Source organism: Notamacropus eugenii, chromosome 3 (assembly GCF_028372415.1).
Source record: "Notamacropus eugenii isolate mMacEug1 chromosome 3, mMacEug1.pri_v2, whole genome shotgun sequence".
Lineage (NCBI taxonomy): Eukaryota > Metazoa > Chordata > Mammalia > Diprotodontia > Macropodidae > Notamacropus > Notamacropus eugenii.
Window position 1 is genome coordinate 214,133,490 of NC_092874.1, and position 18,608 is coordinate 214,152,097.

At 37.2% G+C, this 18,608-nt stretch overlaps 1 protein-coding gene across 3 annotated transcripts in view; it reads right to left on the minus strand.

The window, feature by feature from the left end:
• CNTN1 (contactin 1) overlaps positions 1-18,608 on the minus strand; it is a 284,489-nt gene that overhangs the window by 181,120 nt on the left and 84,761 nt on the right. For all 3 annotated transcript variants that reach the window (XM_072654328.1, XM_072654329.1, XM_072654330.1), the window contains one exon: positions 6,962-7,103. In XM_072654328.1, the coding sequence (XP_072510429.1) occupies positions 6,962-7,022 (61 nt within the window). In that variant the 5' untranslated portion in view covers positions 7,023-7,103. The remainder of the gene's footprint in view (positions 1-6,961; positions 7,104-18,608) is intronic.

Consider the following 18,608-nt stretch of genomic DNA (forward strand, 5'->3'; position numbering starts at 1 on the left):
GGGTTTGGTTGTGCAAAAACTTCTCAGTTTAATGTAATCAAAGTTATCCATTTTGCATTTCATAATGCTTTCTATCTCTCCTTTAGTAAAGAATTCTTCCCTTCTCCACAGATCTGATAAATACACTATTCCTTGCTTCTCCAGTTTATTCATGGTATCAATCTTTATACCTAAATCATGTACCCATTTGGACTTTATTCTTGTGTATGGTGTCAGGTATGGGTCTATGCCTAATTTCTGCCACACTGTTATCCAGTTTTCCCAGCAAGTCCAATAATTCTTAAATGATCTCTCCTCAATCCATTTTTCCAGGTCAGTCATTTTTCCAATGAAATATTTCACATTTTTTTCTATTTTTTCATTATTTTATTTTATTGTTTCTTGATGTCTCATAAAGTCATTAGTTTCCACTTGCCTAATTTTAATTTTTAAGGAATTATTTTCTTCAGTGAACTTTTGTACCTCCTTTCCCATTTGGCCAATTTTACTTTTCAAGGAGCTTTTTTATTCAATGAATTTTTTTGCGACTCTTTTTCCATTTGGTTAATTTTGCTTTTCAAGGAATCTCCTTCTCCTCATCACCTTTCTAAGGTGGTATTTTCATCAGCATTTTTTTTGTCTCCTTTAGCAAGCAGTTGACTTGTTTTACATGATTTTCTTGCATCACTCTCATTTCTCTTCCCAATTTTTCCTCTACCTCTCTTACTTGATCTTTAAAATCCTTTTTGAGCTCTTCCATAGCCTGAGACAAATTCCTATTTTTCTTGGAGGCTTTGGACATAGTTCTGACTGTGTTGTATTCTTCTGAGTGTGTATTTTGATCTTCCTTGTTCACTATAGTATCTTTCAATAGTCAGATTTTTTTGTGCTGTTTGCTCATTTTTTCTACCATATTTCTTGGTTTTTAACTCTATGCTACTCTGCTTCCAGTGGGGCAAAGGGACTCTTTCCCAAGTTTCAAAGGTTTTGTGCAATTGTTTTCAGAACTAGTTCTGAGGTTATTGTAAGCGTTTAGTTGTTCCAAGGTGGTATAATCTAAACAGAGGTGTGTTTATGACTCTTCTGGCCTGTGTTCTGTTCTGAGTGACCACAATCACTTTTTTTCACACTCATCCTTTTCTGTTCTGGAACTGTGACCAGAGTTCCTCCTCCCCTGTGACAACAATCTCTGGTTTGTCAGTGTTCCCTCTTGCCCAGTGACAGCCACTCAGGATTGCCACTCAGATCTCAACATAGACAATGCAATAAAGTCCTGCAAAGAACCAGCACTGACAAAGGGATCCCTGTAATCTCTCTCTAGCGAGTTATCTGATTCTGTTATGGTCTGTGGGCTGAAAACTCTGGAAGTTCCCAAGGCCTGCTTCATTGGGCCCCATCTGAGCTCGCACAGCCTGCACTAGACTGTGCTTCACTCTCAACCTTCTACGATAGACCTTTCCTACTGACCTCTTACGTAGTCTTGGACTGGGAAAATGTTTCACACTGTTCTTTTGTGGGTTCTGTCACTCCAGACTTGCTTTCTGTAACTTTTAAAGGTACTAGAAGGGGACTTCAGGAGAGTTCAGGAGAAATTCTGCATTTTCTCCACCATCTTAGCTCTTCCCTCTAAGTTTTGTTTTGTTTTAATCAAAGCCAAAAACATGAAATAAAGTGAGCATTATATGCATCATACAACAGAAAAAGAAGATTGCATATGAAATAACTTCTATTATGCATAGCTTGATTTTCTTATTGAATAATTAAAAAATTTAATATCCCTGGTATTTTTTTTACTAGGTTCAGTTTGGGGAAATCCTAACCCTTAATTAGTGGGATCAGTCTCCCCATCCGTGTATACATTGATATATTAAATTCTGTCTCATAGGTCATGGAAATAATGCTTCTTTTTGGCTGAAATACATATAAAAAGAGGTATTCATTATATAATAAAAACTGGATAGAAGACAGGTCATTTCTTTCTACATAGAAAGCAATAATTTCCATGAAAAGAAACATAGCACATATCAACAGAACAATTTACACAGGTTTCAGAAATTTAACTTGAAATAATGAATACAACTAGCTAATATTCAAGCCTAATTTGGACATAATACAGTTAATAAGACTGTTTATTGCCATTTTTACATTTCAACTCTCCTTTAAACTGTCCAAACATTCTAGATCAATATTTTTCTTCATGGTGGCTATTTTCACTGATGTAACTGCTACAAGTCACTGCCATTAAGGAAGCCACTACAATCTTCCACTACCATTCTGGAAGATGATCACTACTATAATTGAAGATGGTTTGACTTTTCAAAACTCTAAAGGTAAGGAAACACAAAAGAGGAGTAGTTTTATCACGGGCACAAGTTTTTCTAGGTAAGACATGTGCTCACAACTACTTGGGACCATGTAAGAGACAGGGCAACTCCCTTTCCTCCACCTGATTCTCTAGACACAGTTCAGAACAGTAAGAGAAACTGATAATGGAGATGGGAGGGTCACTTGTTTTCTATATACACTGAGTTCAGGGACAAAACTCTTTATCATTTCCCATTGCAAGTCCCTAAGACATCAGTTATTTTGGCTCAGGAGACAATTTGGAAATATCTCATCATGACAAATTCAAACTCCACAGGGATGGTCATAAATTGGCCTCCTAAGCCACTACAAGATAATAGGAGGAAAATATACATGTATACTCTGTATAATCCGTATATGTTACTTATTCAACCTATATATTCCCTCTCAGAAAATAAAGTAGAAAAAATATAGAACAGAGCAAATATAATCTCTTGAGAATCTTTCATATATTTGCAGATAACTATTCTGCTCCTTAGGAGAGTCCTTAAGGACTTTGCTTTTCCAAACTAATGCCTTCAACTGATCCTCATATGACAGAATCTCAAGACCCTTCATCTTCATGGTCATCCTCTTCAGGATAACTTCGAATTAATCAATGTCTTTTCCTAGAGCTGTACACAATATTCTACATGTGGTTTTACCATAGAAGAGTATAAAATATATGCACACATGTATAATAGTTAACCATAATCATAATAGTTAGTATTTATTTAGCACCTACAATATGCCAGGTACTGTGCTAAATAAAAGGTTTTGCTGTTGAGTTCTTTGTTATGTCCAACTCTTCATGACTCCAGTTAGGGTTTTCTTGGAAAAGATACTAGAATGGTTTACCATCTTCTTCTTCTTCAACTCATTTTATAGATGAGGAAACTGAAGCAAACAGGGTTAAGTGACTTGCCCAGGGTCACACAGTTACTAAGTTTCTGAGGCTGGATTTCTATTCAGGAAGATGAATCTTTCTGAATCTAGGCCTGGCACTATCTACTGTGTCACTTATCTGGAACATGGCTAAACTAAGCCAATATAATTAAAATAACAACATTACTAAATTAACACATAGATTTAAGTACAAGTGATTTAAATGGGTGATGAAACTTTCAAAGTGGAGTACTTTATAGAACTAGACAAAATCATGAAAAAATTAAGTTGAAAAAAACAAAAGGTATAGAACTTCAAGGAAAATAATGGGAAAAAAAATAGAAACTAAAGGAGGAGTAGCACTCCTAGATCTCAAATTTTATTATAAAGCAGCAATCACCATGGTTATTTGGTACTGGTTAAAAACAATAAAATTTCTACTTCACTTACAACAAAAAAAAATCAAATTCAATTGCATTCCATTTGAGAACATAAATTGTCTATGAAATAAAAACCATTTGATAATAACTAATGGAAATTTTGAAAACAACTTAACAGAAATTAGATTAGATCAATATCTTATGTCATACACCAAAATAAGCTAAAATCTATACATTATTTAAATATGAAAGATCATTCCATGAAAAATAGAAGATAATGAGATCATGTACCTTTCAAAGCTATGACTAGGGCAAGAGTTCTTAACCTAAAAAAGAGCTTGGAGTTGATTACAAAAGACAAATCATTTTATCACATAAAATTGAGCAACCTTTAAACAAAATCAATTCAGATAGAATAAGAAGAGAAGACATCTATTGGAAAAATGCTTGTACCAAAAGGCTCTGATATCTAATATTTATAGGGAAATAACATAAATATCAAGGGTGGAGCCAAAATGGCAGAGTAAAGTGAACATTTCTGCTAAGCTCTCCTATTCTGTCCTTTAATCAACTTTAAAAAAATCAAAACCAATTTGAGTCGGATAAGAAAGAAAACAAAACAAAGGGTCACATTCACTTTTTTTTTCAGCTGAGGACAGTGCAAGAGGGCAGAAAGAGGGGTCTGCAGACATTAGGATGGAGACTATCAAAGAGCATGACCTGGTGGAAGTAGGACTAGCCAGGAAGCTTAGAGGCAGCTGCTGTGGTGGAACTAGGAGCAGTCATTGCCTAAGGATGATCAATGGACTAAATATATAGTCAGAAAGATATTACAAGGGATCCCATGCTAACAAAGGGCACAGAACCAGGCACCATCTAGAAGTTCCTTCACCACATCACCTACTTCCAGAATACAGTTCCAGGGCAGAGAGGAGAAGTTTTGGTTTACAGTAATGACAGAGATCCTACCTAGATAACAACCAGAGCTAAACTAGGAGGATAGTGAAAAGAACTTTTCCCAGATTATATCACCTTGGAAGCACCCAAAACCTAAATGCTTCCAGGTATAGTCACAGAAGCTCAAGCTAGCCATTTCCCCCACAGGTGAACAGAACCTAACTCTAACATTTGCTACAAAGCCAAGAAATCAATGGGGAAAATGAGTAAACAACAACAACAAAAAGACCATAATAAAAAGCTTTTAAGGTGACAGAAAAGTTCAAGAAATAAACTCAGAAGACAATCACTTGAAAACACATGCAGGCAAAGCCCCAATGACAAATGCAAAGTGTATATAAGAATTCCTAAGAGAGCTAAAGAAAGAGATTTTATTTTAAAAAGTAAATTTTTTTAATCTAATAAAAGCAGGGGAAGAAAAAACAGGAAATGAAATGAGAGCAATACAAGAAAAGAGAATGACTGGTTTGGTAAAAGAAGTACAAAAACTTCATTAAGAAAATAACTTTTGGCAGAGCCCAACCCTGCCTCGGCAGCACAGCGCCGAAAAGGAGCAGATCCAAGCAGGCTTCAGGGATGGAATCTCCAGCAGCCGAGCGGGTCCCTCCACCCACAGGTGACAGGGGTGGGTTAGAGGGTCTTTTTGGTCGGTCGAGAGGGGAGTGGGGTGCCCCCATAACTCTGGACCCCTCGGGAGGCAGCAGCAGAGGCGGGAGCAGACCAGGGTTCCCCAAGCAGGCAGGAGCCCAGATCCATTGTTGAAGGTCTCTGCATAAACCCCCTGAGGGAACTGAACCCGAGAGGTGGCCCTGCCCCCACCCGGGCAGCTGAACTTTATCTCACACTGAATAGCAGCCCTGCCCCTGCCCAAAGCCCTGAGGCTGGGAACCAGCATTTGAATCTCAGACCCCAAGTGCTGGCTGGGCAGATCTGGAGGCGAGGTGGGGGTGGAGAGGACACTCAGAAGTCAAGTCACTGGTTGGGAAAATGCCCAGAAAAGGGAAACAAAAAATAAGACTATAGAAGGTTACTTTCTTGGTGAACAGGCATTTCCTCTCTTCCTTTCTGATGAGGAAGAACAATGCTTACCATCAGGGAAAAACGCAGAAGCCAAGGCTTCTGTATCCCAGCCCACTCAATGGGCTCAGGCCATGGAAGAGCTCAAAAAGGATTTTGAAAATCAAGTTAGAGAGGTGAAGGAAAAACTGGGAAGAGAATTGAGTGACATGCAAGAAAATAACTTTTAGAAATTAGAATTAGTGAAATCAAAGCTAATGGCTCCATGAGAAATCAAGAAACCATAAAACATAGTCAAAAGAATGGAAAATAATAAAAGAAAATGTGAAATGTCTCATTAGAAGATTAGCTGACCTGAAAAACAGATCAAGGACAGATAATTTAGGAGTTAGTGAACCACTCAAAAGCCATGAGCGAAAAAAAAAGAGCCTAGACATAAAATTCCAAAAACAATTATCAAGGAAAATTTCCCTGATGTTTTAGAGCCAATAGGAAAAGTAGAAATTGAAAGAATCCATCAATCATCTCTTGAAAGAGATTCCAAAATGAAAACTCTCAAGAATTTTATAGCCAAATTGCAGTACACCCAGATCATAGAGAAAATGCCACAAACAGTCAGAAAGAATCCATTCAAGTATCATGGGGCCAGAGTCAAGATCACATAAGATTTAGTGGTTACCACTTTAAAGGAGTGAAGGGCTGGGAATATGATATTCTGGAAGGCAAAAAAGCTAGGATTACAACCAAGATACTTAACGAAATGGAGGATCTTTAAGTATTCCTAATGAAAACACCAGAGAGGACTAGAAAATTTGACTTTTAAATAAAGATTCAAGAGAAGCACAAAATGCTAACCATGAAAGAGAAATGAATAAGGTAAAACTGTTTGCATTCCCATATGAAAAGATGATGCATGTAACTCCTAAGAACTTGATCATTATTAGGGCAGTTAGAAGGATTTTGCAGAGATAGAGGGTGTAGGAATAAGTCGATTATGTTGGGATCATATAAAAAAATGAATGAGAGAGAAAGATGGATGCACTAGGAGAAAGGGCAAGGGAGAAGAAGAAGGAGAAAAATTATTTCACATAAAAAAGTTATACAAGGAAGAGCTTTTACAGTGGAGGGGGATGTAAAAGAGAATAGGACAACATTTCAACCTCACTCTCATCTAAATTAGTTCAAAGAGGGAAATATATGTGTATATGTATCTACTTGTGTGTGTGTGTGTGTGTATATACATACATACACACAAACACATATATTTACTAAATTGGGTCCAGAAATCTATTTTACCCAATAGAGAGGGAAGGAAAGAGAATGAAGGGAATGAATAAGAGAGAGGAGTTACTAAAAAACAAAGAATAATTTGTACGAACTATGCCAATAAATTATCTTACCTGCTAGACAGGATTTGAAGCACATTGTCATTAGGTAACTGATCAAAAACCACATCTTCATCTTGTATGCAGCAGTGTTTAGGTTCAATTCCAAAAAAGCTTCATTAAGATTTGTCTTGTGTAGTCAGGAAATACTAACCACCTGCATCAGGAAAGAAGAAAAGCATTAAAACATATGGCTAGGAGGCATTCATGTGTGCTAGTAACCTGCAGCACTTGGACAGGGGGCAGGGAGAAAGCTTTTGGACCAATAAGTGAGGTAATCGGTCTACCAGTTCACTGCTGAGCAATTCAGGTAAGGCCACAGCTGCCTCTCCTCTCTGATCCTCACCTATATCTACCCCCTTCCCCACTCCCACAACCTCCAACCAATCTATGGCTTGACAAAATTGAAGTGCAAGCAGAACATCTATACCCTAGAGAAGGATGTACCTTTCCCAAGCCCAGCCAGACCTGTGTTGAGCACTACACTGGGATGACCAAAGATGGAGACAAGTTTGATTCCTCAATTGATAGAGATAAGTCCTTCAGAGTTGTGCTAGGTAAACAGGAGGGGACTTGAGTCTAGAAAGATATCCAGATAAATGCGGGTCAAAAAATGAAATGATTGTCTCTCCAGACTATGGTCATCCAGATATCGTTCAACAAATGCTATTCTTATCTTTGATCTGTGATCAGAAAATTAAAAAAACCAGAATGGCAGTAATGTTTTCCCCTTAGTTCACTCTTCTTGATTTTCATACAAAAAAGGAGTTTAGAGTCTCTCTTTAAGAATGCACATAAGTCTGTGCAGAACTTTCTCCATGTATTCCAATTTAGTTGTAATAGTAGTCATTCCATGTAGCATTTTTCAAAGATAGGACTGGTCTTGGCCCCTTTAGGTGACCCATGTGTTCTGGCCTGGGCACTTTATACAGAATACTAAGCCTGTATGTCCAGTAAACCAGGCTCAGCTTTGAAGGATCTGGCATTTTAGGATAAAAAAAGATTGGCTTTTCCCTTGTTCCTTTTCCACTCCTCCCTATTTCCATGGATGGAGAAGGTAGGTGTGGGTGGAAGTTGTGTCAAAACTCCATAGAGAGATTAGCCATAGTACCTAAAACTTCCCACTTAGTAGACTTTAAAAGGAGTGACTCCACCCTCTGGTTCACTTTCCTTCTCCTCCAGAATGTATGGCAAGCAACTTTCTTTTTCTGAGACTTTTTGCAAGGAGTTAGAAAAGGGAAGAAGGACTCCACCATCACTCTCACAAAAAAAAAAAAAAAATGGACACTGCATGTATGGCAGCTTTCCTGTCTAGGAAAGCCTGTGTCTGGGACTTGAGCTACTAGCTACCTCTTCTGTTTTGTACTCTTCTGTTTTGACCCTGATTTCAGAGGCTAAAAAGCCACCTTGAGGTTGATGCATCTATGTATTCTTGGAAGCCAGTAGCAGCTTGGACCCTCAAACTGACACCAAAAGTAGAGTTCAGTGATACCTTTTCGTAATGGCAAGCAAAGTGGAATCTTTCGCTGTTTTTGTTTTAGTATAATCAAGTGCCTCTGATTGAATCTTGCCTTTGTCAACAAAGAGTCTTTACTAGGAGTAAAGTACAGAAACAAGAGTTTCTTTAACTAAAAACAGTATATGTATTTGTGTTGGTAATTATTTTAATGTGATTAAAGAAGATCTTCCCCATCCATTAATGAGCTTGGGAAGATTTGTAGGAAGGCCCATATCTTTTGGCTGTGGTACCCTCTGGCACTAAAAAGTGTATAAAGACTCTGAGGTGCAGTTTTACTTTGGGGCTTAGTGTTTGGAAGAAGCTTTGTGTGTCAGATGAGACTTTGGAAAACCACTAAGCGGGCTCCTGGTTTTGAAAACCCAGATGTTGGTTTGGTCTGGTAACTATGCATATATGTAATGGTTAGACAGTTGGATCTGTCTGTTGATCTATGATGCTTGTATCACTGATGTCAGACTGTTGGAAGCATGCCCGTTGATTTTGATTTCTCTGTATTTTCTCTGAAGTTCAGGGTGCTGACTTTTTCCTCTGAACTAAGTGAATGATACCTGTGTTTGATTAAAGTGATTGTTGACTCCTCAAAAGCTATCTTTCCTTTTAGAAAAGCAGATCTAAAAACCTGGGATAGGAGGCCCTCCTTGTGTATGTTGGGGCATTTGCTTTGACACCTTTCCAGAGAAGCTGTTTTTGAATAGGAGGAGGAAGCCCAAGTTCCTGGCTTATCAGAACACATGGTCCCTGTAGGAGTTGTTTTTATAGTGTAGAGTTAGGCTAAAGATGAAGTGTTAAGAGAGTAGTTTCAACTTCTCTCATGTTTTAATGTAAGCGGACTTTGTAGCAAATCTAGGTATCCAACATGGAGGCACCCTGAAGGGGCTTGCCTGGGCAAGCCTAGATCTCCAGATATGGAGGCATTCTATGTCTCCTACCTGATGAGTGGGTGTAGCCTCCTTTGATCAGCTGCATAGCCAGAACTGAAATTGAAATTGGCTAGACTGAAAGGATCACTCCCTTTCTGGACTGAGTTCTGCATGCCCATGACCACTAGACCAGTGTTCAATACATGGTGACCTTGTAGCTGAGATTCCAGACAGGAGGTTGCAGCCAGCCCCAAGAAACCAGGGTGCCTAGGCCTGGAACCCAAGGTGGATTTTGGACTTAAAACTAGGACTGAGTTCAAGAGATAGGCAGTACAAGGGAGGAGGAGAATTAAGCCCTATATATATGGAGGCAAGTTTGTATTTTTGTGATTATACCTTTTGAAATAAACACTTCTTTGTAAAAACTAATTTGACAGTTAATGGCTAAATGGAACTGGGGTGAATGGAAACACTACCTACACTTGAAGAATACCATTGCTAGAGACACTGTTAGAAAGCTAGTAATGCTCATAAGGATATCAAAAAAAACCCTGAGAGAAGAGTGAAATGTAATATACCTGGCCTTCAGGTAGTGTGGGTAAGGAAGTGTTAACATTTACAAAAAACTGATATTAGCCATCCAATCTTTAACCACATCTGCTTTGACGCTTGGCTCCCCTGCTGCTGACAGCATCCCTTCTCCCATTTACCTTTTTCTCCTCAACATCACCGCTTTTTCTTTGATATGTAATGATTTTGTAAGAGCAAGTTGTACTCACTCTTTCTTTGCCATATACAAATTTCCAATTTCATTATTGTAAAAAAAAATCTTTGAAAGAGTGGGAGGGAGTTTGGTTTGTTGTATTAATCTGAATTAACCCAATCCTAAATGCATACTGGCTGGCATTATTAGAAATTGAGGTACTACACTTAACTGAATATTCTCAAAACTGACTATGTGTGTTCTTTTTATATCACCTTCATCTCTTCCCTTCTCCTCACCTAGTAAGACATTCCTAATGATAGCTAGCATATTATAATTTTCATTATTATCCTTAGTAACAAATTTTTTTAAATCAGCAAAACCTACAAACACACAAGTTGTTTTCCACAGTATATGCGATGTTCCACACCCACAGTCCCCCATCTCTTTGATGAAAAGAAGGAGATGTATTTTCACAACTCTATTTTGGGGAAGCTTAGAAATCATAATCACACAGCATTCATTTGCATATTTTTTCTTTCCATGTTCACTGTTGTAGTCATTTGATATAGACCTTTCACCTGGTTCCACTTTCTTCACTCTACATGAGTTCATTTGAATTTTCTCATTACTCTTAGAATTTTTCTTATTAATCATTTCTTAGGTAGTATTTTATACCTGTATGACAATTTGTTTGCTGTTCCTCAATCAGTGGGCATCTATTTTAGTTCTGGTTTCTTGTTCCCACCAAAGTGCTATTGTTAATATTTAGTATCTCTGAGTTAAAGGGTAAAAATATTTCACTCATTTTTTTTTTGCTTGATTCCAGTAATTTTCTCCAATAACAGTATATCAATATTAGCTTATCAATGAGCCAATATTTATATAGCCCTTCCAGCATTGGCTGTTTCTTTTATCTTTTTCAAATCGTTTTGTGTGAGGTAAAACTTCCAAACTGTTTTGATTTATATTTCTCTTGCCATTGGAGATTTTGATGGACTCCTAATAAAGCTGCCCCCAGTCCCAATATACTAACTTCCTTATAGGCCCCAATGAACAGCAGGCCCACTTCATCTATCTAGCAACTCAAAACTCACACACACACACACACACACACACACACACACACACACACACACATTCAATATCCCAATTTCTTCATATATCCCTTACTGCTCACTAGCACAACAGGTGGGTCCACAAACTCACATTTCTCACAGAAATAGCAGGCATGTCTATGTGATGGGATCTCAGCCACTGCCTCTAGCTAGCCACTGCCCCCAGTCCTATTCCTTATATTTCCCAAGAAACAGCAGGTATGTCCATGTACTCAACCACAACCACATCCATCTAGCCTTAGAGGACCACAATACTTAGCCAATTGGAAAGCAGCACCACCAGGATGCCCAAGGAGGATGGGAACCCGAAACAATAGAAGAGATGTTCCCTAAGTAGACATATGTGCAATAATAGTAAAGAAATGATCTAGAGTAAACTTATGATGTACAGAGGCTTATTGTAATATCATTATCATATATACATATCCCTCACTTAAGTTTTTCTCTATACATTGTGGGTAACTGCAATCTTTCAAGAAACTATCCAGGAAAACTCCCCTGATTTTTAGAACCAGAGGGTAAAATAAATCTTGAAAGAATTCACTGATCACCTCCTGAAAGAGACCCTAAAAGGAAACCTTATAGGAATATTGTAGCTAAATTTCAGAGTTCCCAGTCAAGGAGAAAATATTGCAAGCAGTCAGAAAGAAACAAATTGAGTATTGTGGAAACACAATCAGAAAAATACAATATTTAGCAGTTTCTACATTAAGGAATCAGGGGGCTTGGAATATGATATTCCAGAGGTCAAAGGAGCTAGGATTAAAACAAAGAATCACTCACCCAGCAAAACTGAGTATAATACTTCAGCGGGAAAAAATGGTCATTCAATGAAATAGAGGTCTTTCAAATATTCTTGATGATAAGACCAGAGATGAATAGAAAATTGGACTTTCAAATACAAGAATCAAGAGAAGCACGAAAAGGTAAACAGGAAAGAGAAATCATAAGGGACTTCCTAAAGTTGAACTGTTTACATTCCTACATAGAGAGATAATATTTGTAACTTGAGACTTTTCTCACTCAGTATTAGGGTAATTGGAGGGAATGTATATACATATATGAGTGTGTGTGTGTGTGTGTGTGTGTATAAGGGGGAAACAGGGTGAATTGAATATGAAGGGATGATATCTAAAAATAAAATTAAGGGATGAGAAGGGAACATATTGGGAGAAGGATAAAGGGAGAAATAGAATGGGGTAACTTATGTCATAAATGAAGCAAGAAAAAACTTTTACAATGGAGGGGAAGAAGGGGAAGGTGAGACAGAATGAGTGAACCTTATTCTCATCAGATTTTGCTCAAGGAGGGAATAACATACACACTCTATTGGGTATGAAAATCTATCTTACTGTACAGGAAAATATGGGGAATAGGATAAGAGGGGTGGAAGGATAGAAGAGAGGGCAAATAGGGAGGAAGGGGTAATCAGAAGCAAACACTTTTGAGGATGGACAAAATAAAAGGAGAGAATAGAATAACTGGGGGGTGGGATAGGATGGAGGGAAATATAGTTAGTCTTTCACAACATGAGTTATGGAAGTGTTCTGCATGATTTCACATGTATAGCCTTTGTCAAATTGCTTGACTTCTCAATGGGAGTGGGGGTGGATAGGAGAGGATTTGGAACTCAAAATTTTGAAAATGAATGTTAAAATTTGTTTTTACATATAACTGGGAAATAGGACATACAGGCAATGGGGTAGAGAACTCTATTTTGCCCTACAAGGAAAAGAGGGGAAAGGGATAAGAGAAAGGGGACTTGTGACAGAAGAGAGGATAGATTAGGGGAGGGTGTAATCAGAATGCATGCCATCTTGTGGTGGGGGGAGGGGAGAGATGGGGAGAAAATTTAGAACTCAAAATCTTGAGAAATGGTTGTTGAAAACTAAAAATAAATAAATTAATAAAAAATTTTAAAAGGTAAAAAAAGTTTAAAGACAATGCCACCTATGGAATTTTATTTACTTAAATATAAGACTGAATAATCTTTCTCTATACAGAGGACATTAGTACATCCTGTACACATTTGGGCTCCTCTTTCTCTTGTCAAATGTATGGTAATTCTATATTAGTTTCTTAAGAGTATAGCTTGAAATCAATGCAACCTTAAAGGAGCATGAAATATCTAGAAGGCAAAATAAAAGATCATATTACATGTATACAAGGATTGGGCTAGGTTAAAGCTACCTCTGTGGAACCAGCCATAACACTTCATATGAGGTCAACATCAATGGTACCAGTACCTTGGTATGGAATGCCCATACCTTAACAGTCTTACTTATCTTCACCTATGCCCTTGGCTATGTGACAGTGCTAGAAGTCTCCTTATAATATTGTCTATAATATGAAATGTCATGGTGAGCAATTTAGTTGTCTTGTGTTTAGCTAAAGATTCTCCAGCCTCATCCACTTTAGCATAATACTTTTTTTTTGGATCTATGTCTAAATAATCTAGGGTTTTCTCAAAGTTGTGAAGGGTCCACAGAATAGGAAGCAATGTAAAGATGGCCATGTGTCAGAACCAAATATTAAATAGGGTTCTCTCCAGGTGAGAAATCAAACTGTCCAGGTTGAACATTTTTCTGGGTCCCTGAAACACATAGGGTACCAGAAAATTACTTTTGCAACATCTCAGGAAATCCAAATGGAGGTTCACATTCGCCCTCCTCATTAAGATAAGCAACCTAGTTTAAAATGAAACAAATTAAGATACATAATATTTCTCAAATTAAAGCACTTGAAACCAGTAACTCAGAGTTTTTGGGCCATCAGGCAGGTCTTATCTACGAACATGTAGTCCATATGGATTTTAAATTGACTGTCTAAATTCATGCCACAATCAAGAAAACATTGCAGGTCTGCTTAAAAGCTTTGTTTGTTTGTTTTTTAAGTAAGAAATGAAGACCATAGATAAGTTCCCATGGTCTGCTGTAAGCAAACCGCAAAAAATAAATTGCAAAATCCACACTTCTGATACTTTCATACTCAAAAATGGGTATGGTAAGTAGCACAATAGATATCAGTTTTTATGCATTCAACCACACAGAAGTGACCTCAAGGAACTGGTTTGACTCAAAAAGGAAGCAAACCTGAAATACAACTATAGTATGCATGTAGATAGAGAAATTATCCTTGGCTTATATTTTAAAATGCAGAGTGGCAAAGTAAATATAGTATAAGACAAGAGACCTGAATTGAAATTCTTCCTTACATACTTATTCCTTGTGTTTTACTCAGCACATATTGGCAGAAACTTAGGTAAGCTAACCTAACAGCAGTAATAACTACTATCATAGTCTGCTAGTTAAGATTTAAACACTGAACATCAAATAGTTTGCATGATTGCTGAATAGTCATTGTTACATTTAGCTCTTACACTGTCTTCCTTTAAGTCTTCTGAAAAGCCGGGCCAAGGGTTAGCCCCATATTCTAGCCAGTGGTCACCTCCGAGAGTGCTGGAGTTGCTGAGGATTCCTTTCTTGATAGGAGCATGGTTTCCTGTTTCCCCAAAGTAGGAATTAGTTTTTGCTAAAAGGCAACAAAGTTATCCCTGGGACCTAATTGGCCATTGCTTCCCTTGACATAGCTTCTTGGTCACCCACAATCATCAAAATTCAAACTCACATGGAATCAAAGCTCTTCCAACATAGTGGATTTCTGAAGATTACATGAATCACTTATATCCTTTGCTTCTGGAAGCAGCAAAATTGTTACAGTTCTGATTGCAGGTAAGGAAAGTGCCTTTATTAGAGAGACTGTGAAACAAGTGGTACATTTTGCAACTGGTTCTAACCATATGGAGAATTGCAGACTCTTTGACCAGTCATGCTGCATGTGGATATGAATTTGGTAGGACCAATTCTATGTAGGAACTCAGTTAAGGGGAGCCTATTCCACCCTGAGACTAAACTTGTATTAAAGGAAATTATGCCCGTGAAGTTAAGGAAAATGTATGTACTTTGTTCCTACTGTACCTTTGATGTAAATATTCTTTTGTATAAGCCAATCAATGTTAAGTGGTTAAATGGAACTAGGGTACCAGATATAGGCCCATAACAGATGAGAAGAATACAGCATATAGGGATTTATGCCTATGGAAGTAGGGAAGAGATAATCCAGAAACCTCAAGGTTTCCAGGAATCCTGGGAGGCATATATAACAGCATGGCTCAGGGACAGTAAGCCACAACAGTCACAGTACATAGCTATTATCAATTCAAAATTAAGTCAACCAGCCACACAGTCAAGAATAACTTACTAAACATCTATTATGTGGTTTGTCATAATATTACTACTTGTAATGTTATTGTAGTAATGCTATCATGTGATTTATTTATTAAGCACCTACTATGTGGCTAAGTACTGAGGATATAAAGAAAGGTAAAAGACAGAAACCTCTTCAAGGGTAGAGACTATCTAATGGGTGAGACAACAAGCAAACAAATACATATGAACAAGCTATATATAGGATAAATAGGAAGTAATTAACAAAAGACACTAAAGTTAAGAGGAGTTGGGAAAGGCACTAGGTGGCACAGTGTATTGAGCCTGGAGTTGGGAAGACACAAGTTCAAATCCAATTTCAGATACTTACTAGTTATCTAACCCTGGGGAAATCACCTAATCTTTATTTTTCTCATTTTCTTCATCTATAAAATGAGAATAACAATTAACACCTACCTCTCAAGGTCGTTATGAGGATAAAATGAGATAGTACTTGGAAAGTGCTTAGCAGAGTGCCTGACACATAGTAAGCACTACAAAAATATTAGCTATTATTATTATTGGGGCAGCTAGGTGGCACAGTGGGTACAGTGCCAGCCCTGAAGTCAGATTTCAAATCTGTTCTCATGCTTACTAGCTATGTGAACCCTCATTGTCCTCAGTTTCCTCATCTGTAAAAGTAAGAAGGAAATGGCAAACTATTTCAGTATCTTTGCCAATAAAATCCCAAATGAGGCCATGAGGAGTCAGACAAAAAAGCTGACAAAACAACAAAAAAAATTATCATTATCATTATTATTATTAGAAGTTAGAATTTCAACTGGAACTTGAAGGAAGCCAGGAAAGTAAGGGGTATCAAGTGTCCTCTATTACAAGAATTACAGATAGCCCAAAAAAATGCCTGTGACAAGAAATTGGAATATCTTGTCTGTGGAAGAGCAAAAATGCCAATGTCATTGGATCTAAGCATATCCAGAGGGAGGAGGGTTTAAGGTATAAGAAAATAGGAAAGGTAGGGGAGTTAGGTTATGAAGGCTTTGAATGGCAAATAGAAAATTTTGAATCTGATCCTGGAGGGGATCGGGAGTCACCTAAATAAGTTTATTCCCCATTGTTTGAGTGTTCTGCACCTTTACTTATGCCTTTTAGCTTCACTGACTTCTTTCAAGAATTCCATCTTAAATTCAACCTTTGCAAAAAACCTTTCTTGGTCTTCTTCCTCTACTCATCCCCCATTCCAATGGCTGCTCGTCTGAGATTACTTTCCATCTCTACTTACTTACTTATATACTGTCTTCTTGGAAACAGAAACTGTTTTTGCTTTTTTCCGTATCCCCAGACTCAGCAAAATGCATGGCCAAAGTAAGTGCTCAATAAATGCTTGCTGACTAAGATGACATTTCAATTTTTCAATGCTAAGATAGGGAAATCACATGATCCTTTTAAGTCAGACTCTTTCTGTGCCTCACTATTTCCATAGAGAAATATGGAGTGGAAATTTTCATGTTTTTCCTATATGATAAGAAATTATACAATAAGTTTCATTTTTATGTTTCAGCATAGTCATATAAGATGCTTATTATTATCCTGACCAAAACTGTAATAGTCAAAGAGTCTAACCAAATAACTCCAATACTAAAGCCTGGTGAGAAGATGGTCAGATTGAACTACAGGGATTATAAATGTATCATTAGATATTAGTCAATGTGTTGTCTTTAAATTCTTAATCAGACACATATCTGTAAATTCCATTGGGAAACTATACTGTAATAAGGTCTGGAAGGAAGTAAAACAAATTAAACATAATCACCATTATTTTTTTTCCTCATGATATCTTACTACCATTTTCAATGATTTAATATTTGCATTGGACAATAGAGGAGTTAGATGTATGATTATAAAGTAGAAGGGCTATTGTTAGAAGAAGCAATTGTCTTCATATTACTCATGTAACACAAGCCACCAGTCTGTGAGTGTTGCAGGGTTATACTCATAATCTATGAAAAGAAAAGGTTACACATTCCTCTTTGACTAAACTCAAACCCAGACAGGGCATTAACTCTGAATTAACAGTGTCACAGTTTACAGAGGAATCCAAAAGAACAATAATTAAAAGGTGACCTTTATTATCCATAGAATCAACTGTTTTTGTGTTAGTGCTCTTTTTCTACAGCAATGAGGGCTAAAATGTAACTGAAATAAAGAATTATTGCAATTACAATCTAGAGAGCTTCTTCTCATTGATATTTTTCAATTAACATGCCTTTGAAGACAAATCTATTAATGGAACAGATAGTATTTCTATTATGAAGAGATGTTTTTAGTGGAGGACATAGCACAGCAGGCTGGTTTTTTCAAGTGTTTTGAAAATTTTTGCATTAATCTGATTTTAGAATTACTTTCAAGAGGTTTCTAATGAAAGTTTGCACAGGTCCATAGGCCCTTGTCATGTTAAACATGATGCTATAAGTTGGAGGAGTGGTTACTAGGGGAAGCCAAATTTTTGCTCCTTTTCCCTTGCAGAATGTCCTTTCTGTACATTACTGTCTTTCCCCCTTTTTCTATGGTAAGTAAAGACCATCTCCTCCCTCTATTGGCCACATTCTTAGGAACTGTTTTATTTGGAGGAGAAATGGCAGCTCATTTGCCTCTTGATGTGCTCATAATAAGGTCAACAAATACCTTGCAGTGTCTATCAAAATCAACCATCCTTTAAAAAAATCCTTTTGCCTAAACATGAAAAATCCCACCTATAGATAGAAACTCCAGTTTTGTATAAATTTATTGACTCATTTTACAAATCTCTTTTCTTTTTCCATTATTTTACTTCAGTAATATAAACATCATAAGAATGAACACGTATAAAGAGAAAAACATGAGAATTTTTGCAGGAATGAATAAATGAAAAAGCATTGATTAGGTCCTAATTATATTCAAAGTACTATGGATACAAAGAGAAATGTCAGAAAGGCCCTGCTCACATTCTAATAGAAGCTGACAACATACATATGTGGTTTCAGCTACAGGATGGAAATGCTCACCTGTAGTGGTAAGGGAGAAGGTAATGAATCTTCTGTAGTGTCATTTCCACTGATAATACTATATCTATTTATAATGATGAGCTATTTAACATTTCAGTGATGTTAGGATGAGAACTTTCTTTTCTGGGTCTTCAGAAGTTGTAGTCTCTGAGGCAGAATGGATGACTGCAGGCAGTTATCAAGTTACACCTCAAG